We start from the raw sequence: 23,938 nt of genomic DNA, 5'->3' as shown, positions 1-23,938 counted from the left end.
AAAAATTTGAACTCTGAAATGATTTTAAATGCATGATTTAAACAGAATGAGAAGCAAAAACATTTGAAACATTTCCCATTGCTGAACTAATGGCAAATGTCAAAGTTTATTGAGTGTTTTAGTTAAAATATGTAAACTTAGGATGTCGTTTGAAGGAAGGGCTTTTCATCTATCATAGTGTATTAAATAAAATCCGCAACAATCGATTCCTATTTTGTATAAAACAATCCAGAATCTATTTTAAATCACAAAAGCTTAGACTAATATTTTATTTTCTGAAAAATATTCAGTTTTAAATTTAATTAAACGTACAATGTTTTGTTTATGGAAATATGTCTAGAAATAATGTTAACTGAAATTGAAAAGGTGATACAAAGTTTCTTCATTTAAAACACTTCATAATGTCTAAACTTCTGAGTTGTCAATTGCATCTGGCTAAAACAAAACAAATATTATCTCAATTATTTAGGAAGCTTATTTATTTATTTCAGGAAAAAAATGCTTTTTCTCTAAATAATATAATGTCGCAATATAGAGAAAAAATTTAACAGTTCACATTTCATTAATTTATATGCATTAAATATTGTATTAAATAATGTAAATTAAATTATGAGATAGATAAAATTTTAAACCAGATTTAAATTTTAAAAAAACAGTTGATTATATAGTTTTAAATAATTTATTTTATCACTTTAATATTTGTCACTTGCAACATGCTTTTTTTTTTTTTTCAAATTGGCTGAAGGAGTTTACTTTATTTACTTTTTGTCAGTTCTGTCATCTATGAGAGCTTGTAATTAAACGTCAATTTGGTTTATTTTGGTTCTATTTATTAATTTAACAGTTACAATTTCGAGATTTTTTTTTGTATCATATAACTCAGATATCTTGTTTATTTTTTTTTCACGAACTCTTTTGAGAAATACATAAACATATATTTAGTTTCATCTGTTTTATGTAATATTTACTACTTACGAGGCGCATCCAGAAAGTAAATTTCCCTATTTTTTTTAAAAAAGAACTCATACTTTCAGGAACATATTTATTGGCAACAAGTACAGCAATGTTTCATCTATTTTCTAACATAGTCACCACCACAATTGAGACACTTGTCGTATCGTGGGATCAACTTTTGTATTCCTCTGTCGTAGAACTCTGCCGCCTGTGAATGAACCACGTGGTGAAACAGTAAACGCTGACCGCTACTGTGAAACACTGCAAAAATTGCGACTTGCCGTTCAAAACAAGAGGCGTGGAATGCTTAATGCATGCGTTGTGCTCTTCCATGACAATGCTCATCCGCATACGGCTCGACGCACAGCAGCAGTTTTGACGAAATTTGGCTCGGAGTTGTTTGATCATCCTTCCTACAGCCCTGATCTTGCTCCCAGCGATTTGCCCGTTTTCTTGCAATTCAAGAAATGCCTGTTCTCCGGTGAGTGTTTTGGCAACGACGTAGAGCTGAAGACGTCTGTCACACGCTGGTTTCATTCACAGGCGGGGTTTTACGACAGAGGGATACAAAAATTGATCCCACGTTGCGACAATTGTCTCAATTCTGGTGGTGGCTATATTAAAAGAATAGCTGAAACATTGCTGCACTTGTTGCCAATAAATATGTTCCTGAACGTATGAGTTCTTTTTTTTTAAAAAAATAGGGAAACTTACTTTCTGGATGTGCCTCGTATAACATACTTGTAACATTAAGTAACATTTACAACTATAACTAGCAATAATTCAGAATCAAATAACTATTTATTTTACTCGAAACATCTATGTATTTCAAAAATATTCAGTAAAGAAATAAATTAACAATGGGAGTTTCTAAGCCATATAGCAAATTTAAATGCGTTATTATGTGACAAATTATGCAAATTAATTATTCAAATTTAAATGTTGAATTCTGCAATCTATTAACTATTTTTCAACTATGCAGGAAAGTTGTCTTTTTTCTGAAGGAAAATGCAAAAATTTACAAATTATATTTTAAGAAAATATAAGTTTTCAAAATGGATCAACAATCAAACACATTTTAACATATTGCAATAACTTGTATTTAATTTAATATATAAACAATGGTAGTTTTTCTTGTCTGTAGTTTAGCCAAAAACAAATATATTTTTTATTCATACAAATGTTGAGATAGGAGTCTCCGCATCAATATTGCTGAAATGTGGGACTGCTTTCCCCCTTTTGTGGACTGCAGCTCTGTATACCGTGATGAGTTCTTAGCCATACTTAAATCCTAAATTCTAGAATGTAAAATTATGAAATTCGAAACTCTGGAATCAAGTCACGTGTCCTGTTGTATACAAAACGGAAAAGAACAGGCGTGTCTTTTCTTTAATTTTACTCAAATTTTGTAAGAACTTTTCTGTGCATTGAAGTTTCACAAATGTCTTTTTGGTTTTAATGTTTTTAAAATGCTTGTCATGATAAATACTGTGAAAGTGTTCTCTTACTGAGAGTAGTGGTAATTAATACAATTAACTTCTCAAGAACATTAAAATAAACACCACTAAAAGCTCTTCATTTCTTCCAGCCTATATCTAAAATTCAACTCTCCATTAATTGCCTATTAAATATGGACTTATTTTATATATATATATATATATATATATATATATATATATATATATATATATATATATATATATGTATATATATATATATATATATATATACAACTTGACGCATTATAAAGAATAAATTGTGTCTTAGGATAATTATTCTTTATTTCGAAATATCGCATTTACCATCGTTAAGGAATGCTTCCTGAAGAGAAACTTTACATTTCCCCATTAAGAAAATCTTCAATTTTATTTTATTTTATAATTCTTCACGTTTATAAACTTATATGTCGCACCCCGGCAAGAATATTGTCATAACTCTAAAATGCAGCATTTGAGGAAAATCAACTTAAGGAGTACTATAATTCTTATTCTGAATAGGACACAAAACTGATACAACGCCCTTAGCTGGATAAATTGCGAGTTAGAGATGTGACACTTTTTGAGCTTGATGGGGTACTTCATAAATATTTTTTATTGACATAACCTCAAAATTGCTGTTTTTTTACTTGTGTCCCTTTTCTTGCCTGGTTGCGATATATTAAATACTGTACTTTTCCTTCATTGAATGAAAAAAGTTTAATATTTAAAATTACGTTCTTCTTTGGTGTTTAAATGTTTTTCTAAAAAACTAGACTATTGAAAAGATTAGAACTAGACTTTTATCTTTTCCTATAAAGAGCTTTGATTAATTTTAATCAAATTCAGGTTGTAGATTTTCTTAAAAATTTAAAACGCTTAACTTTACACAATAAATTAATCTGGTCTCCAACTAATCCTTCCCTTCCATCGAAAATACATAATACAAGTACGGGAGTGATTAATACGTTGCAATTATCATTAAAAATTTCGCTCTTTCAAATTGCGGAGCAGAATTTTCTCAATCTCATTAGAACGTGTTACGAAGAAGAATTCTATAATTTATTTCAAACTACACCACTCAATTATTTGAAACGACACTTTAATAAGAGTAATAAATATTTTTAATAAATTTAAAATGTCTGACTACTGCTCTCGATAAAATAGAGTAACGTTTACTCGAAAATTATTTATAATTCGTTCCGTCTGATCTATGCGTTGAATATATTGAATGTAACGACTTAAACTTTTATAGGAATTCGAAATATATATGAAATGTTCAATCCATATATCTCACAGACTTAATTTAAATTTGTGATACTTTCAGAATAGCTTCAAATACGAAACTTAGTTGGAGTTACGTAATTCCTTTTAGATGTACTTTCACCATATATATATATATATATATATATATATATATATATATATATATATATATATATATATATATATATATATATATATATATATATATATATATATATATATATATATATATATATATATATATATATATATATATATATATATATATATATAACACAATAAATAAACGCAAAAAGAGAAAAAAGAAAAAAATTAAGAAAATCGGCGAGTTTTATTTACTACTTATAAGCTGCACGTATATAGAAATCGTAAAATAAGTTCAAACTGTGGAGAAAATATGTACAATAATTGCATAATAATAAAGAAAAGAAAAAAAATATTTAAAAAAATTTCTTTTTTTAAAATTTCAATAAACAACTGGGAAAAAGAAGATATAATCTCTTCATCAGCACACACGATTATATCCAAAACAAGGAGTGCTGTCTAATCTTGTATCAATATAGTCAAAACAAAATACATCAGCACGCTATTGTACTGAATCGTTATAATGTTCTGAAAATTATAGTTCAATGATAATATTAATCAGGAAAGATGTTCAAAGTTTGAGCCATTTATGCTAATTTGGATACTTGCGATTTTATCACTTGTCCTTTTGTTCTCCGTGAATTAAAAAAAGCTCATCTCTATTAAAATAATCGAAAAAAGACGCAGCTTCTGTCACCTCTGCTTTATATGTTCAATTTTACGTTACATTTTGTTGTACTACAAAGCAACATTACATTGCACTACAAAGGAATGAAAAAGTTAATGCCTGATAATTGGTTCGAGAATTAACTGTTTAGTTGTAGTAAATTTGGGTGAATTTGCAGCCGGTAAAAATTTAGTTTACTGAAGGTATAGTTTTTGTGTGTGGACTAAATTTTTCTCTTCCAAATTACAACTTGTTCTACTTTTTTGTAATTGCAATGAATGCTTCTAGAAATTTTACACCCTTTTCTCTTTTAATTTAAAAAGTAGTACTCAGAAAGATTTCAATCGCTTTTACTCAATTTTTTTTAATTTTATACTTTTGATTTGATAATTTTGATAATAAAATGACGTAAGATTTTATATTAAAAACTAATTTCTATCACTAATAATTCAAACAATGAAAGAAAGTATTCATTTTTAATCTATGATAAGCATTTATAAAATATAAAAGTTGCCATGGAATTGTTTCTGAACAAGCGATTCCTGAATTTAGTTCAAAAGTGTTTCGATTTGCTGAGCGCTTACAAATATAAGGTAAAAGGAACAAAAGGTAAAACTGACATTGAAGAAACTTAAATTCCAAGCACTTTACTGATTAAATTATTGGAATCATATTTGTTAGATTTCCACTCATTACCTTATTTTTTGGGTCAGATATCTGAATACGGTGCAAAAGTGCGTGCTTATTCAGAAAAAAAAACTGTTCTATGTTTGATTTCTTAATTTGAAAGATTCGTATGAAATATTCACGCATTAAAATTTTTCTATTGGATCACAGTGACATTTATTTTTGGTTTTTCTAATTAATATAATTTAAGCTTAGGCATCTTTGCTATATTGTTTAAAAATCTTTCAACACATTGCTTCGCTTGGCATCTGTTTGATAGACGAATTTTAGGTATGAGTCACATTTCATCGGGCTAACAATAAAAGTTTCCATAATTTGTCAGAACAACGAAATCCACTCAAAAACGAGCTTACTGTAATTTTTTTTATTTAATATTCTACACACATATTTTTTAATTATTTTGTTTGGAAATATATTAAATATCACCACTTCTTTATACATTTACAAAGGTTGTTCTAGGTCCTATAAATCTATAATAGTGACATTGAATTGACGTTAAGGGAAATTAGATTTTTTACAAACACTTTATCGTTTAGCACTTGATAATATCTTTAATATACAAAGCTGAAATCCGAGACTTCGCTTATAATGATTTTGCGTAGTGTTTAAAAAAGTAAACACAAGCACAAGAAATATTGCAGTTTTCTGTTACTAAACAAATAAGCTTTGATTTTAATTTAAATGCGAAATGAATTTTTCTGCTCAATAAAAGACGACTGTATTGTCTGTATCAATTAAAAAATAAATTCAAATGCCTGTGCTCTTTGACAAATGAACGAATTAATTTTCAAGAAAAATGAAAATTCACTATTTTCATCGAATTCCAAATGCGTTACATTTTTATAAACATCTATTTTCTATAATTTTAAATATCACACAATCGAAACAAAAATGCATGCCTCTTCGAGTTTTATGGAATCGAGCAAAATGGACTGTTTGAAGGAGTACCGTCTCAAATATAAGCAATTTGGGGTGCAAAGGGAAAAATGAGCTTAATATTTTAGATCACACACACAAAAATTTAAAAATAAGATTTGAATTGTATATAAGTGTAGATTTTCACTGTTGTGCGAAAGAAATAAATATTTGATAAAATCGAAGAAGTGCTCGTCTACTTCCCTTTTCAAATAATTAAAATTTTTAAGCTAGTTTCATATAAAAGAATTTTTCTACTTCGTTCGCAACGTCAGATTTAAAAGTAGATCTTTTGAAGTGGATGTTTTAAATAGTTTGAAATAATTCTAGATGGTTATCTAGTTTCCCATTGAAAGAAATGTAGAGCTGAAAATATTTTTTTTTTCATTTTTAAATCGTTTCATTGAATGAGATTTGATAGTGACTTTAATGAGATTTTCAACGAAAAAGTTTAAAATTGATAATTAAAAATCTAGCAATGAGAATAAAAAAACGAAGTAATTTATTCTCCTTTTTTTAAATAATTTCGTAGATTTCATTAAAATATAAATTTTTGTTAAATTAGCAAAAATAAATTTGAGTTATACCAATTGCGTTGATATTAAGCTTAATACATTATATAACGCTAAAAATACTTGCATATAACTAAAACGGTTTTAAAATAACTTAGAACTTTATTTAGTTTTAAGCATTAAATTTTGTTAAAAATACATGCTACTGATCCGACTCCTGCTTTCCTCTCACACCGACCACAGTGCTGATATAAAAGATCCTCAATGGTAGACGAATCATCGGTTAGCATTCCCCTACCTTTGGTCTGACCATTGTCAGTTTTTGCAGTTTTTATCTCCATGCAGCACAGATGCTAGTTAGTTTTATCACGAAGTCTTTTATGGCTGCTGTTTGACCTTATTCTTGATTTAGGAGTTCTCTTGCGTTTTGTGTTAGGTTCAAAATTCCAAGATGAATGCCAAGATTAATGCCAAGGTGAACAGTGTGGTAAACTTAAAATTGGGTCGGCTGTTCAATGTTCCGTATATAAAATTGGATCGGCTGTTCCGTATATAAAATATAATTAAAATGTAAGGTTGAACTTTGTTATGCTCTTTAAGTTCCATTTTTTGATTACCCAAAGTATTCAAACAGGTGAGCGTGTACACTGTTGCACTACCACACTCTGCGTTTTTGCTTATATTTTGACGGAGTGAGATAATGATGGCACTCTTATCGGGTTTAGACTTGACGTTTGCAGTTTTGTGTTTGTGAAACAGTATTTTATATGTTCTGAATCAGATTTTTTCCGCCAAGGGGAAGAGATAAAAATGTTCAATTGAGAGTGAGATTTCTAAATTGATGAAAATATCAGATAGTAAAGTGGGTGGTTTTGAGCTGCAATAATGATTATATAATTTTTTTTCAATAAACCAGGAAAGTAGTTGGTTAGGTGTGTACGTATACTTTAGGAGCGTGCAGGTTTGAGGAAGTGATGATTTCCACTTTTGTCTGTTCTGAACAGGTCAAACTCTTAATGAGTAGGCTAAACGAAATATTTTAGGCAATTTTCTAGGCTAATAAAGAATATATTTAAATTTACTCAATTGTGAAAATAGCATCGAAAGCAAGCCAGAACCACAATGAGAATTGATCCTTTAGAGAAAAAAAATTTCAGGTCTTTTCCAACAAATTGGTACGTGTTTGTAAAGAAAGAGAAAAACAAAAAAAAGCATGCATCTTTATTACTGTTAATCTAGTCACCATATTTCCATGTACTAGGACCCAATCATAATAGAATGAGGGACTAACCCTGAATTTGAAATCATAACCGTATATTTGACGAGATCTGATACAAAAACGCAACACTGCTTTGTGAAAAATTATTGTCTAGTGTTAATGAAATGTAAGTTATTTTTAGTTTAATATTTTTCATTTTATGAAAATTTTCCACCACTACGAATCTAAATTTTAAAGTAGCGTATGACATACAACTTTATTGCAGTTATAACGTCGTGACACTTTTAAATAGTGAGAGCAATTATCTTTATTCTACAACTCATAATATTCTACAAGTCATAATATTCGCTACTAATTTTTTAAAACTTTTCCTGAAAGCGGAGTAGTTCTCATCCCTGAAAACTTTCTTTCTATGAATAAACTTCTCTTTTTGTCGGATCTGGATCTTTAACCCCCAAAATAGCAAAGAATTTACTATGGTCTCAAGCACTTAAGCAAGATAACGATTGAAAATTAGTGTCTCTTAAAGCAGTTTCTTTTTTGCGGATTTATCTTTTTCAAAGTCGCATTTTTAAGTTCTTATGGAAAAACTATTCGACTTATTATAGATTTTTTAATTTATCTTGAAGTAAATAAATTTGTAGGCAACATATTTAAACTTTTTTCTTGGGAAGTCAAATGCTTCATTTAAAAATTCACAATTTCTCTTACAATCTTAAACCAGTTTTTTTTTTAGAAATTTTTGACTCGCTGAGGAAAACGACTGATTTCACTTTTAATAAGATTTAAATTACGTCTTAGTTCTTAGTATTACCAATCCCTTTTTTCGGGGTTTCAACTTTTAACAATCTTAGCAGGAAATCCATTTTGAACTGTGCCAGAATTATGTGATCAATACAAACTACATCATTCTCCAAACACCCGCAATACATCAGAGGAAGGATTTAAGAGCCTTACCCTTAACACCACCCAACCATGACCAAGCATTTTGCCCCGTTTTCCAGGTAGTATGATGCCAGGAAGTATGTGGACAACGACTGAGTTTCTGCACACTTCCACCCACACAACAGCAACGGTAGGCCACGACAGATTCAACATTCATTTTTGCTGCATATACAAGCTGGTTGTTTAGTCGGCAGTCAGGATCAAACGCACGACCTACAGATCCCCACTAATAGATATCTGTGTAGCAAAGCTGAGTCTTGAAAACGTTGATGATTAAGCCCATGACACTCAGCTTTAAACTCGCTGTGTGAGTTGCTTTCCAAGAGTGTGCCATTAGAGCAGAGAATATCGTTTGGGTTGAGTGCTAAATAATAAGAATCATAAACTTAATTCACAAGGGAAAAACTATTAACATTTGGGTTTTTTTTCCAGAAAACAAAGTGATTGTTCTTTACCGGCGAGTATAATTCAGCCATCCAGAAAAAGCAGATTAATGAGATATTAAAAAGGAAAAACAGTTCTGAACAATGAAAATTTGAATAGTATTTCTCTAACCATTTTAATAACCGCATTTAACTACCATTTTTTATTCTTTCAGGTACTACGGTAGGAAAAAGAAGCGTTTCTCCAGGCCCCTGTATTTCTAGTATATACGTATTAAAGAGTACGTATATGTACTAATACGAGATGTATTACGAAAATATCTAATTGAAACACGTTTGTGTGATCACGGGCCACTAGAGTAAGAAACGCTCGTCTCGTATATGATACCACAGACCGTCGAGGGAGAATTGTGAGATTACTGTCCTGAACTGTTAAATAACGACGTTTCAATAGTTAAAAAGTAGATATTAAAAGAAGCGTAGTTCATTTCCTTCTATGAAATATACTCTAACGACTTACCTAAACAAACATGGCTAAAATATTATTTAATTAAAACTTTTCCATTATCCCTTAACTGAAACCTTATAATTTCGTATACACTGAAGAATGAGGCATTACTCTGCATGAGAAGACTATTCGCAACATCAAAACTTGAACTTCATTAGAAAATTTTAGGTTTCGATTTAAACTGGAAACCTTTCAAATAGATTGAATATCGAAGTAGCTTTTATAATCCGTTCAACTTTTCGAAACTCGTTTTCGCGTTAGAGTATTATGTTTGCGGAGTTGCAAATCCACGGAAAATTCAGTACAAAGGAGGTTTACAGGCAGCTGCACTCGAGTACCTGAACATTCACAAAAGGAAAGTAGTTGGACGATCGTTTGTCCATAGATCATTAGACTCCTAAACTAGACAGTTAGGGGGATCCAATTTGAAATGCAGATTCCCTAAGCGATGAGATTCCCTAATTAACCTGAGACAGGAAAGGGATCATTGGCGCCAAGTATCAGCGCCTCTTGGCATCGTTCTTCCTTGATGATACGATGGTTTTGATTGTGTATTTTATTCCACGGGGTTTCATCGCCTTATGCGTGACCTGCTGATTGCAGAAAGGTTCAGAATGGATCAATGAAAGTCCTTTTATGTAAAATTATCTGAAACAATCTTTTTTGGACGTGGTAGAACTAGCTTTTGCTGAAATGGCAGTTATCAGCGCAAAAAGGACGTTTAAAATTTCCTTATTTAAAAGCATAACTCGACATTAAAAATACATCATTCCAAGTAGTGAAAAAGGCGAATTTCAATACAGTAACGAAAGGTTCCTCATTTTATGAAAGCAAAACGTATAAAATTACGAATGACTTATTCTTTCCTTTACACGAAATTTATGCCTGTGCACACTTAGTGTACAAATGCATAGATTTTGTTAGTATCAAAACACAAATAGCAAAATAAAAATTACAGGCATTTCTAATATTCAACCAAACACTTAATGTTTTGTGAAGATATGTCATAATTTATGCAGATAATATTAATACGGTATATTGCTGGTTCATTAGAAATACAATTACTTCTGCGTATTATTTTTCGAGTTAAATTTTATAAGTGTTAACAAAATCAGTTAAATCTGTGAGAGAAATCTGTCTGAAACAAAATAAAGGGTAACACAACATAATTTCTTCTGATTATAGAGGTATATTACCAATAATATGTCTCCTCAAACAAACAAACATTGGTTGTAAGATATCAAGAACATAAATTGCAGTAGACATTTTTTTTTTCAATTTCATAATTTGTCTGCGAGAATTAAAAGATTCTTTTCTATCATAACTTATTAATGATCTACACTGTAAGAAATTGGCTCTTTTTCATATGAAATAGTGGCTAACAGTAGAAATTAGCCCTTTATTTAATTCATTATAAAAAAAAGTCCGGAAAATATGGTTTAATGTAATTGTTGCTTTTAATATTACGAACGTCTAGACATCGACGTTGCACTTATCAAACATGACAAAATTAAATTTGAGTGCTATTTACACAATGAAAGAAACAGGTAGCTTTCATTGAAACAAGTACTTTCTGTAATTAGCCGGTAGCTATTTAATATCCTAATACAATGTAACCTTAAAACAAAATAGTAACATGCTTTAAAATATTATGAGCATGTGTGGACCCGGTTATAAAAGTTTAATTGCATGAGGTTTTTTTTTTTTGTGATTTCTAATGTTTCGAGATTTTTCGTGAAATCACAAATTACATCGATCTAGAAGGAATAAAACAGCTTAATTTTCCAATTTTGATTTAATCATCCCGGAATCATTTTTATTAATTGAAACTCTGTGACGTTGTTTTCTTTTTTTTACACCCCTTAAAAGAAATATAACATGTTTACCTGCATTAAGTTTTTTGTCAGTTTTTCCCTTAAAAATCACTTACTTAAATCCAAAAATTTAATAAGTTTCTAAAAGATATTTGAAGTTAAAAAGTAAGATAATAGAGAATTTTGTCGATGTTTATTTAAAAATCTCTAAATAAAACAGGGTTATGAGTCCTGTACTGTCCTGAGCTTCTCAAATCAGTGATATATAGGGACAAAAATACTTTTTATATCTGAAACAATAAAATGAAACCGTAACTCAATATATATATATATATATATATATATATATATACTTAACATTTTAAATATATTAAAAATCTTCTTTCGTTTAGAATATTTCCTGTCATTATCTAAACAATGGAACAAGAGAGGGAAAAAAATAATGGATTGTATTTTGCTCATAAATGTGTAAATGGCAGTTAAGGTAATTTATTAACTGTTCCTTTGAATTCAGTTTATGAGAGTTAAAATGGCTCCTAAAATAAAAGCGGAGGAGTCTTTTGTGTGAATTGAAGCGTCGGACGAAATGACACAAACTGCAATCGTGAATTGGAGCCGCCCCGTGGTTCCACCCTATTATGTTAATTAAACCATTTGAGAGGACAGCTTGGTTACCGAAACATTCAGAATTTCAAATATGACATCGCACAAAATAAAGAACATGTTTGAACTGCAATTTCATGAATCATTTATGGCTGGGCTTTCGATCTGGGAGAGCGTTCTGGGGGAGGAAAGGGGTTGCGTTGTGTTTGTAGAAATGAATCGTTGGTGGAAGTATTCTTCAGTTACTCGATTTAAGGTCATGGTTTGACTCGCATGAAAGAATGTGTTGATGAAGAAATCAGAACAACAGCACTCAAAAATGTAGGTGCACTGAAAATAAAACAGCATTGAGAAAAAGTTTCGTATAATGGGTACATGGAAACGTTACTTTTTAAAAAAGATAAATAATAAGTACTTCAATTTACTACGTTAGAGCATTCACAGTTAAAATACGGTTGAGGATCAGGGAAAAAGCTGCAGTCAGTCACATATTGTAGAAATACATTTATACTGTAGGGACGTAAGCTATAAGGACAATAAAAATACTACAATCCTGACCGAAATTTTTCTCTCTAACATATTTGAATGTTATTAGTAAAAAGTTTTTCTAGTTAAAGTTTTCTTGATCCCGGACCTTTATGCTTAGTGAGACTAAGGCGATTGGTTTGTCGAATCTTGGCGAGCAATGGAACGAGGTTAAGTATAGTGTATCGTGCTGCTATCTGCCAAGAATTGAGAGAGTCACGTGTTCGTTAACAGCAACGTGGAGGTAATGCGAAAGCAAAAGAGATGTCTATGGGGCCAGCTGGGATCAAACCTGTGACTTTCTCATCCGTAGCACGATTTCTCATCCGTAGCTTTAATCACCATGAAAAAAAGTGTGCTTTATCGAATTGAGTTAAGAAGCTTCAATAGGCTGGTTGCATAATTTAGCAGACGAATCTACTAATTTTGCTGAATTCCGTTACAATTAGAGTCCCGGGGATTTTTTTCCTAAGAAAAAAGACGACCCTATAATTGAATGGTCAACTTTACTAATTTGGATGAAGTTCGTTACATTTACGAGTATTTTTTCCCCTCAAAAAGTAATTTCACAGTAAAAATTAACTTAATCGATCTAAATTTTACTTAATCGATACAAATGATAATTGATGTTTATATATCTCCACGTTGCTGATAACGTTAAAAACAATAAGAAGAATTTGTCTAAGTTAATAAATTTTTATAACTATCTCTTATAACCTCTCTTATAACTCTAGAAAAGTCTATTTTAGCGTCCTCTAATTTGGACAGTTGATGAAAAGATCAATTTAAGTCCCCATCCAAATAATCGTTTAAATATTTCACCTAAATCGTTCTTCGAAACATTTGAATGCTCGTCACTCGTTATGAACTCGCGATTCATATAAATTAAAATGCAGATGATTCTATTTTTTTTTCTTTCTTTTTTTTCAAATATTTTAATGATAACAACAGTAATGTTTGCTAACTCATAGATCTCTTTAATAAAAAAAATTAGTTTTTTTGCACGTTGTTTGGGGTTTTGCAATTATTTATTTATTTATCCGCTCCGCTTATGTCATCACGTGAACGTGATGACATAAACAGACCATTTCTCCAAATTAGTATTTAAGTTATATTAAACCACGTGTTTAGTTTGCTTATGATTATACTTTAAAAAGTGAATTCGAAAAAACTAAATAACTTGAAATCCTGGTTTTTCGAAATGAAAAAAATGTGCCGAATGTACCGAAATCGAAAATTATGTACGGAAAAACAATATTATTTAATTAAATAGCACTTTTTGCAGATGAATACAGTTATCTGCATTTTGATGGGATAGACAGCTGAAATCGTGTTTAGCTTAATCCAATACCGTAAAGCCACGGGAAGGGTGACTTTACGGTATTGGATTAAGATATGTTGCTAAATAAAAACTTTATTTCAATTTCTATTTTGTTGGTTTATCAGTTTTTTGCGTGATTTCTTAGTGTTGCTCAGAACTGATTTACTGATTATTTTCCCCCATAAGAAGAGTGAATGGCCTGTCTCGGTGGCTGAGAGGTAGCATTTTGCGTTTTCATGTAACCGGTCCTGTGTTCGATCCTCGGGACGGGTAAGGTTGACTCATCCTTTCATCCCTTCAGTGGGTCGGTAAAATGAGTACCAGGTATGATTTGGGGACTAGACACTGGGGATAATAATTATACAGGGGTAATAATTATATAAAGACAAATAATTATACTGGGGTATTTGCGTTCGGCTGACTGTCCAACTAGAACATTTGCTCCTGCAACCCAGAGGCCAAAGTCAAGAAAACTGAGATAGGCACAGTACTGTCGTTCCAATGAGACTTAAGAAGAGCAGATATTCAGCTAGTATGAAGTATAAAAAGGGGTATGACGATGTATATAAGAAAGGTATCAGATATTTAAAAAATGTATAATTCTATAATATAGTAAATTTTTTAAAAACAAAAGTAATTAGCTTTCATAAAAATATTATACTTTTGAACAACATATTTACAATTTTAATTTAATTACGATAATTCTTCCTTAAATTTTTTAACACATGTTTGTCATAAAAGCTAGTATAATAATATTTATTAATTAAAAATTGTTTAGAAAAATTTAAAAATTCATCAAAATAATATGAACTTCAACTTTATGCTTAAACAAATGCTGAAAATTTATTAATGATTCAGTCAACAAATTCGATTAATATATGCAAGATTTAGATAATTAGGATCGGACAATAATATTATAATATTTTAACGCTTGTCTTATTAAAAAAATTTTAAAAAATATTTTCTATTTAACGTTGCAATATACTAATACAACGAAAATTTTATTCTTTGTATCAAAACTATTTATTTTCCACTTAAACGAAATTTTCAAAAACTGCCAGAAGGACGCTACATTTATCATAACGGTAAAGCATCATTCATGTCAAATATATAATGCTAGTAATGATAATAAATTTGGATGATAGAAGTTGATGACATGCGTGAAAAGTGGGAATTTTTTCCGATTTGTTTTAAGCTTTTTCAAGACTGTAGTAAATATTCTTACATAAAAATAATTCAGTAATTTTTAACTGTCAATAAGTAGTTATTTTTAAGCTTATGTTTTGTGTCACCATCTGTTGATAATTTCCAAAATATTTTCAGAAATTTCTGTACATAAATATGGGCGACAGAAAAGGTTTGCGTGGGGCCAAGAAGGGACTTCTCTTCCTTGATATGCGTTCCTTCATTTGATGATTGCTCATCGAGAACATATTTCTTTAATTTATAAATTGGTTATTTATGAGAGTTTCAGAAGCTCAAGTTTAAGGGTCATTCTTTACATCAAGGAAAATTTTGATAAATCCTCAAGTGATACCTTCTCTCCACAAAAATAGCCCTAAAAATTAACCCAATTTTAGGTTGTAAGCTAAATCAATTTTTTTTTTCATAAATCAATCTCAAAAGTATTTTAATATTGTTAGAAAAAAGTGGCCCTATAAAGGTTTAACAAAGATGATGATTGCAAAGAGAAAAACCCGATCAGTTATAAATTGATTAGGGAAACTCAAACATTTTTACACTATATGTCATTATGCTACAGTGAATGAAACTACTATGAAACAGTGATATTCTGTAATCATTAGTGATCATTATATTATACAAAATAGCTTGTTTAAAATAATGATATAAAACCGAATTGTAAGGCATGGATGTTTCGTTTTTTTCTTCTTTTTTTGATGTTTACTTTTATAACGAAGCATCGGTTGACCTACACCAAATTGCTACAGGAAGGAAGAATATTCAGACAGTACTAAGTTTAGGAACATTCGTTAAAAAGGTTTTCCGTCCAAACGTATTAATTTTCATAAGTAAATATTTTTATTATTCACGTAACAGAATAAACTCTTTTCTCTCTAAATTTCACTAGCATTGCTGTCAATGAATCAATTCGGAAAAATGTAGCAATATCGTTTCCATGTAATTGGTGATTAATTAATAATAATTTTCACCTAAAGCAATCAAAATAAGTTTTCCCATGTGTAATAATCGTCAAAATTAAAACTATATTCTGTTCATCTGAAGCTAAACCAAAATTTTCTACTTTGTTTCAATTACTGCAGTGTAGTTAAAGAAAAAACAAGAGGCAATGAAAAAAAACTGCTGTGCAAGTGTTCTCATAACATCAAAAATACATTACATTTTTTTGCAACAAATGTTAATCTATCGTATTATACAAATTATGTAAAATCAAAAATTATCTGTTAAGTCAGATATGTAAAAATTCCTAAAAGAAATAACTTTAAAGAAGAATTCCATTTTAAAAACCATTTCAGATTCAAAAATTCGAGAAAATAACTCTCAACTGCAAAAAATATTCAATACATATTCATTATAGAAAAATGACAGATTCCTGTGCAGTTTTCGGAAATTCCCTAAATATTATTTAAGCGTATAATTAATCTGCTTAATGCTGAACCATAATTTTGTTTCTCACTTTGAGCTTCTAACAAATTTGTTGCAACTTAAAAAAGGTGCTCATTTAAATTATATTTCCACTTAATTTGGACCAATGTACCTTATAAGTTTCAAAAGATTCTATTTTATAATAATACAGTTCTTCACATCGTATTTAAGATTGCAGCAAATTTTTATGGCATTATGGTTCAACGCATTTTGCAATTCTGAACAATGTTGCAATATTTTCGGAAGAACTGTAGTTACAAATATTTATTAACAGTTTAGTGACTTGCATTTTTATGTAAAGTTTTAAATGTATGTTTTACAAGCAAAGGGAAAGACATAAATCTTTTACTATCCGTGCTTATATATTATACAAGAGCCATCATATTTAACTTTTCTTTAACATTACAAACTTTTTTTTAATCTTTTTATAAATCACACAACGCTGTGACACGGATAATTTTAGAACTTTAAATGCAAAAGATGATTTGAAAAAGGGTTCATATCTTCAGCTTAACTGATAAGATTTTCATGCAAAAAAAAGAATTTTCTAAAAAAAATCATGTTATTGTATTTTTTGTTAGTCAATGTACAATATAAATACGCTAGTGATGAGTTTTTTCCTTCTTACAGATGGACTTCTTACTGTCTCATATATCGAAAGAGTTGCCATTATATAACTGCCATCAAATAACTGCTTTGAAAGAAAATATCTGCTGCACGTGCATTTTTAATTTTTTTTAGCGTAAATAAATGATATTGTTATTTCCTATTCCCTTTCAATTATTTTTAATTTTAAATTGAAACTAAGAAAAATAACACTGGCCCTGAATTCTGTATTTAATCATTGAAATTCAATGACTTGCTATAGTTAGATACAAACTTTTCAAATGTACCATAATTTGCATCAAAATTTAACTCTACCAATCACATTAACTCTAAAAATTTTGTTCCACTAACAATGTACTTCGTTTGAAGCCTTTACAAAGTCTAAATAATGTTGGATCTTAACATAACGTATACTGTATAACGGAAGATTTTATGAACCATGTCTCAGCATTCAAAGAAAAATTAAAAGAAAAAAGAAACTTGTTAAAAATTTATAAACACTGTATTAACACCCAAATAGACAAATTTTTAAAAGCAATATACATATAACGACTTACCCTTCGGTATTAAAACAACTGCAAACATCATCATCAACAAGTGTGGAAGCATAATGCTCAGCATTCGAGAAGCTTCTGTCATATTAACGGGCACTTCTAAAAGCAAATCTCATCATAAACATATTGATCCGGGCACTTCTCTAATTGCCTGTCAGTTCAAATATTTACAGCTGGAACTCCGGCGACGACGATTTCGCCAGTTAATGATGAAACGATCACACGAAATACGTTCTTCCCCCCCTAGAACCTATTTTCTATTTTGTTATTAGGTTTGATTTCTGATGAACCTGTTGCTTTTATGCCGAATCGAAGTCCAGATCAATAAGAGTACAAAATGCACCGCTTATTGGCAATAATATTCTCTATAAATTCATTCTTTTTGTTCTAAATGATCATGTATAATGCATATTACTAAGTTTTTATCTGTAGTATGCTATTATTCACCAAATAGATTCGATTTGTTAAACAATTCTTTGAAATAGATGTTTCAAGATAAATCGATCATAAACGATGATAATGTAAAACAAATGCACAACTGAAAGTTATAGATAGTGCATATTTTAACTGAATGAATTATAGTGCAGCAATCTGAAAATGCTTCCTTCCAATAAAAACTGACTATTTATTCTTCGATATGTTTTGATAATTGACACAGTTTAAGTATACATTTTTCTATGATTTAATTGAACCTATTTTGATTGCAATAAAAACTGTGGATGTAATTTTAGTTATATTGAATCACTTCATCTTCAGAGATTATTCTGATGAATTCATTTGATGGAAATAATTCGTTCTTAATTGTATAACTTTTTAACACAGTTTCACTGAAATCAGTTACATGCGTCGATAAAAAAAAATTCACAATTTAACGCACATTAGCAAGAGAAGAAAAAAAAATCCTGGTTCGTAAAGCCACGTGGAGAGAAACACCGGTTGCCGGAGAGTAGTGTTCGAAAAGCAAGCGAAGTCTCGCCGAGCAATCGAAGATCTGTCCTTACTATGGAAGCAACTCGTCCGCGGACTTAGGTTTTAGCAGAAGCTCCGATGGCAGCACATTCGAGTGCGCGCAGTCTCGTAGGAAAGGGTAGAGCGCATTTTCCAATTTCAAGAAGACCAGTTAAAGATTGGATATTCTGGATATTCGAACCAATTGATACTTCTACTGATTTCACAAGAACGATTTTTTCTTCCTTTATGCTATAGTGAATACGTCTAAATAAAATATGCGGGAGATACATTATGCATATTTACTTAGATATTCTATTTCTATTGTACAATAAAACCGGTAGAAATATATTTTATCTATACATTGCTGAAAACTACTTTTTTTCGATTAAAAAAAATTCAAATCATTTTAAAATTAAAGAATCTATCTTTTTTCATTTTATTTGAAAATGTATGGTTGTGATAAGTGAGTTTTGATATTATATATTGGCGCAAGTTGGTGAAAAATAAATAATTAGATTTAGAATTGTTATCCAGATTTAGTATAGTAAATTACACTTTAGGCCCGTACAAATTTTAAGTTTGTAGTACAGTCTGACAACTGAAAATAAGTTGCTTTTAGGCTTGGTCTTTTGAAAAATATGCCTCTAATTTGCTGAAATTTAACTGATACACAAATAGCAAAATAAAAATTATAGACAACACATCAACAATAATTGGCATTTTTAATGCCGAATGTAAAAATAAATTTTGAAAATTAGTTTCATTTAGTGATAAATATTTAAGTCATTTTAAATTAAATGACATTTTAATTTGAGACACTACCCATAGACACCACTTTTACTACCCATAATAGAAAATAATTATTTTAAATAATTCAATAAAATTTTTCAAAATATTGTACGACAGTGCTAAATTTTTTCGCTTAAAGAGAAACAAATCATGATACAACGGTTTTCAACTGAAATAAAATCCATCGTTTAAATATTGCTAGCGTATATTTTTCTACTTATTTCAGATTTGTGAAAGAATGAAATTTCTTATTTTAATATTGCTTATTCGCTTAAAAATAGGGTATTGATATTACTACCATTTTCACCTTAAACGAAACTCACTAATAAATTATTGTCAACTGAAATATTTTCTATTTATTTCGAATCTGAAATGTATAATTATTAATAATAAACTTATTATTAATAATAATAATTATTGTTATAATTGTTAATAACAAACATAATAGAAAGTAATTATTTCAAATCCTTAAACTAAGCTGTTTTTTAAAATTATTTTTAGATACCACTAAATTAGGAGGAGGGAGGAGGAACTGTTATCATTTTAATTAAAACTCATTCGTAAAATAATGCTAGATAAAAATAACCCTCTATCTGTTTCATTTTTTGCGATTCTTTTTCATTTAAATTCTTGAAACAAAAAGCTTTTAATTATGCTTCCGGGAGCTTTTCCCAGCACTTTATTTCAGTAAAAATTAGGAACAATTGAGCTTCTGTTACGAACTTTTATGCAAATTTTGGTAATTTTCAAATAAATGTAATAAGACAAAGAGAATTCGAGCTACTGCATATATGAATATATATGCAGAGAGCTCGAATTTTTTTCTCTTATATATATATATATATATATATATATATATATATATATATATATATATATATATATATATATATATATATATATATATATATATATATATATATATATATATATATATATATATATATATATATATATATATATATATATATATATATATATATATTGCGAAAATATGGAAAATAATAAAAAATAGTGACAAGAGAAGAAAATTATTAAAAATATATTTCAAAAGTATTTAAAAAAATATAATTTTTGATATCTAAAAAAAAAATATTAAAACTCCGGAAACCAAAACAAAGAAAAGATATAATCTCTTCATCAGCCCACACGATGATATCCACGAAAAGGAGTGCTTTTAAATATTGTATTAATATAGCCAAAGCAAAATATATCAATACAATAGTATGAGGAGCACTCAGAAAAATTGAAACAAAATTAGAACACATTAAGTAAAAAATATATACGAAAAAACAAAAAAATATATCAAGCAAAAAACAGAAAATGAAATGTAAAGAAATTAAAGAACAGAACATGAAAGGAAATCTATATAGTGTGGAGCGAATTAAAATGAACTTACGCGTACCGGAATCTTTCAAGAATGATTCAAAGTATTTTCGTAATAAGATTGCCAGATTACAAAAGATGAAAACAGAAGCATAAATAAAGTGATATCTTATACTGCAATACTGAAGCGCGTCTAATTTGTTAGTTACCTTGGATGGGCCCGAAAATGGCTGTGCGCAAGGTAATAATATTATACAGGATAATATAAAGTTTGTAGTTAATAAGTTTGATAATTATAATAATTTTAAAAATTAATAATTATTTCAAAAAACAAAAAAAAAGAAACAGGATTTGCTCGTTTTGAATTGATTTTTTCAAGAGCTAAATTATTATTACTACTGAAATCCAAAAATTAGGCTCAAAGAGCAATGCCCTAAACACACGAAATTAGAATATATATATATATATATATATATATATATATATATATATATATATATATATATATATATATATATATATATATATATATATATATATATATATATATATATATATATATATATATATATATATATATATATATATATATATATATATATATATATATATATATATATATATATATATATATATATATATATATATATATATATATATATATATATATATATATATATATATATATATATATATATATATAGAGAGAGAGAGAGAGAGAGAGAGAGAGAGAGAATTATTTCATTTCTTTATTTTAGTGCTTCAATATAAAAACACACGAGGAACGCTTATTCAACATCACATACTGTAATTACAATTTTTTTACTGTAACAGCTGCTATGCAAAGAAGCAATTTTTCCGTATTCCCTCGTGTATATTCCATTTTTTTAATATTCTCATATTCAAGAAGAGCCAATGTTTGTTTAATTTTTTTATCACTGAATTTTTAAGGCTTCGAAATATTCTCATTCGAAGTGAAAGTCATTGTGCATAAACTTACATTTAATCATGGTGTTCTATATTTGAAAAAGCTAAAAGTCGTTTAATATTTTATCAGTCTTTAGATCGTATTATGTATGCTATATTATTTTTGGTATCTCATATTATTCAAAATTAAGTTTTGCATTGCTTTTCATAACGATTTAAAATTTAGTAATAGTGAATTTTCACTTGCTTTTGGATTAAATAATAATTCAAGTGTTCTTTTAATTCGCTGAACACTAAATACAAAACGATTTTAAAAGATTGTGCGGCATTACATCTCTGGCTTGATTTACTTTAAAACAGTGATTTTCAGAAATATGAAATGCATAGTAAGAATATATATTAAAAGAAATTATTTGAATATTGCAACATTTTTCTTATCATTATACGTATCTTCTTGCATTGATTGAGATACTTTTAGTTAATTACAAAGCTTTAAATGAACATCTTATATTTCAAATATTTAACATATATTGGGATAAAAAAAAGTAATTTTATGAGAAAAGCCAGTTTCAAAATTTTAAAAAAGATAAAGAAATTAAAATGATATTTTATCTATGTTCTTTTGCATAAGTTGTATCCTCATAATGTCAAAAAACTCGAAACGTCTTTAATATCTTCGTAAAAGCTATAAACATATAAGAAATTACGGAACTTTTGAATATATTACCAAGAACAGGAAACTATTATATCTTATAGCTTGATTTTTTTCCCACATAAGCATTAGCTTTTACAGATTTAAGTAACTAATATACTAATTAAAGTCGTAATTGTTTAACTACTGGAGAGAGTTTTTTCAAAAATTTAGGAGAGAAGTTTTTTTTCTTTAATAATTCAGTCAGATTTTGTGATTAAACAATTAAATTAAATTCATTTAAAAAATAAAAATTGAAATATCAATGCACATTTACGCTGCAGGATATTTAAAAAAAACGATTTTAAACACTTTAATATATAGCAAGAACGAAAAAATCTATTAAGTAGTTTAAAAAAATAAGATTGAGGCTGCAAAGGTTTATTTAATCAATGAACTAATATTTTTGTTGCTCTTTAGCAATTTTACCTTATATTTCACAATTCAACAGAAGAACTGCACTGGTCAAAAAAGTATGGTCAAATCTACCATGTTTCTAGCTCTATGGGAGCACCGAAGAAAGAAAGTAAATTTTGACCGAAAAGCTTTGGCAATGACATTTTATGTAAAATTAAAAATAAAATATGGTTTTTATTGCCATGTGATTGGATAGTAAATGTGATAAAATTAGGTAGTTTTGAGCAAAAGTTTAAACAGCTCTAGTGTATTGAGATGATTCTAAAAATGTTCATTTGGATAAACTCAATTTCATTTATCAGGTACTAGCTAACTTTGTTTCTTGTCGATTTTTTTTCCTGCAATCTTTAAGCTAACACCTGCAAACATTTAAAATTATTAATAAATATGCATTAGTAATAGTAAAAAATCCTTGAAAAGGCTAAACTAAATCAGTAACTTAACTGTTACTAATTAAATACTACATCAGAATAAGTAAAATTACTACATCAGAGCTTCCCCAACAACCTAAAATGGAAGCGTAGAGGTAGCGAGTTCGATTCTAACAATTAAAAGAAATGCATCTTTTTTATGTTCATCCCTAATTAGTGCTATTTGTTCTTCTTTGTGAAAAGTGCTTGTATTAAATCTTACTTTTTAATAAGAAACAAAATCTGCATATGCATGTGTACCAGTAAATAACAAAAAATACCTAAAATAGTTATGATTTTTAAAAAAAAATTCCACCATTCTCATCTTTCCAACAAACGCTATTTAAAATGGAGGCAGCTGATTCGAATTCCCATAGAGTCGTAACCATGAATGTGTAACACTAAATAAATAAATTTTGTATTGATACATATAAAGAGTTGTCTGCTAAATTTAAATAATCGTTTGTCTCTAGTCTAATTACAGAATATATAGCATGATACTAGCGTTTGGCAGAAGGGTAGCAACCTTCTTTAAAACACTTTAATTTAACAATTGAAGCCATCATTCTTATCCCTTTAACCATTGTTACAATTGAAAAATTATAATAAAATAAGATTTGATTAACAGTCATTTAACGCCCATCAACCGTTTAAATAAACTGCCATTTTAAATAAACAGTAGAAGTTTTTGTTGCTGTCTGCCATTAAGACGCTGGGAGTTGTGTGATTGTTTTGCAGTGGCGCTATCTATGGCCAAAAATGTG

The 23,938-nt window shown here is 28.8% G+C and overlaps 1 protein-coding gene across 2 annotated transcripts in view; it reads right to left on the bottom strand.

The window, feature by feature from the left end:
- LOC107449821 (cell adhesion molecule Dscam1) overlaps positions 1-18,688 on the bottom strand; it is a 383,590-nt gene extending 364,902 nt beyond the window's left edge. For both annotated transcript variants that reach the window (XM_071177996.2, XM_071177997.2), the window contains exon 1: positions 17,667-18,688. In XM_071177996.2, the coding sequence (XP_071034097.2) occupies positions 17,667-17,748 (82 nt within the window). In that variant the 5' untranslated portion in view covers positions 17,749-18,688. The remainder of the gene's footprint in view (positions 1-17,666) is intronic.
- Positions 18,689-23,938: the final 5,250 nt, after the last annotated feature.

The sequence above is a fragment of the Parasteatoda tepidariorum genome, chromosome 3 (genome assembly GCF_982258835.1).
Source record: "Parasteatoda tepidariorum strain Cologne lab strain chromosome 3, Ptep-v5.0, whole genome shotgun sequence".
NCBI lineage: Eukaryota > Metazoa > Arthropoda > Arachnida > Araneae > Theridiidae > Parasteatoda > Parasteatoda tepidariorum.
The sequence above is the reverse complement of the archived record's forward strand: the minus strand, read 5'-3'. Positions and strand labels throughout refer to the sequence as shown.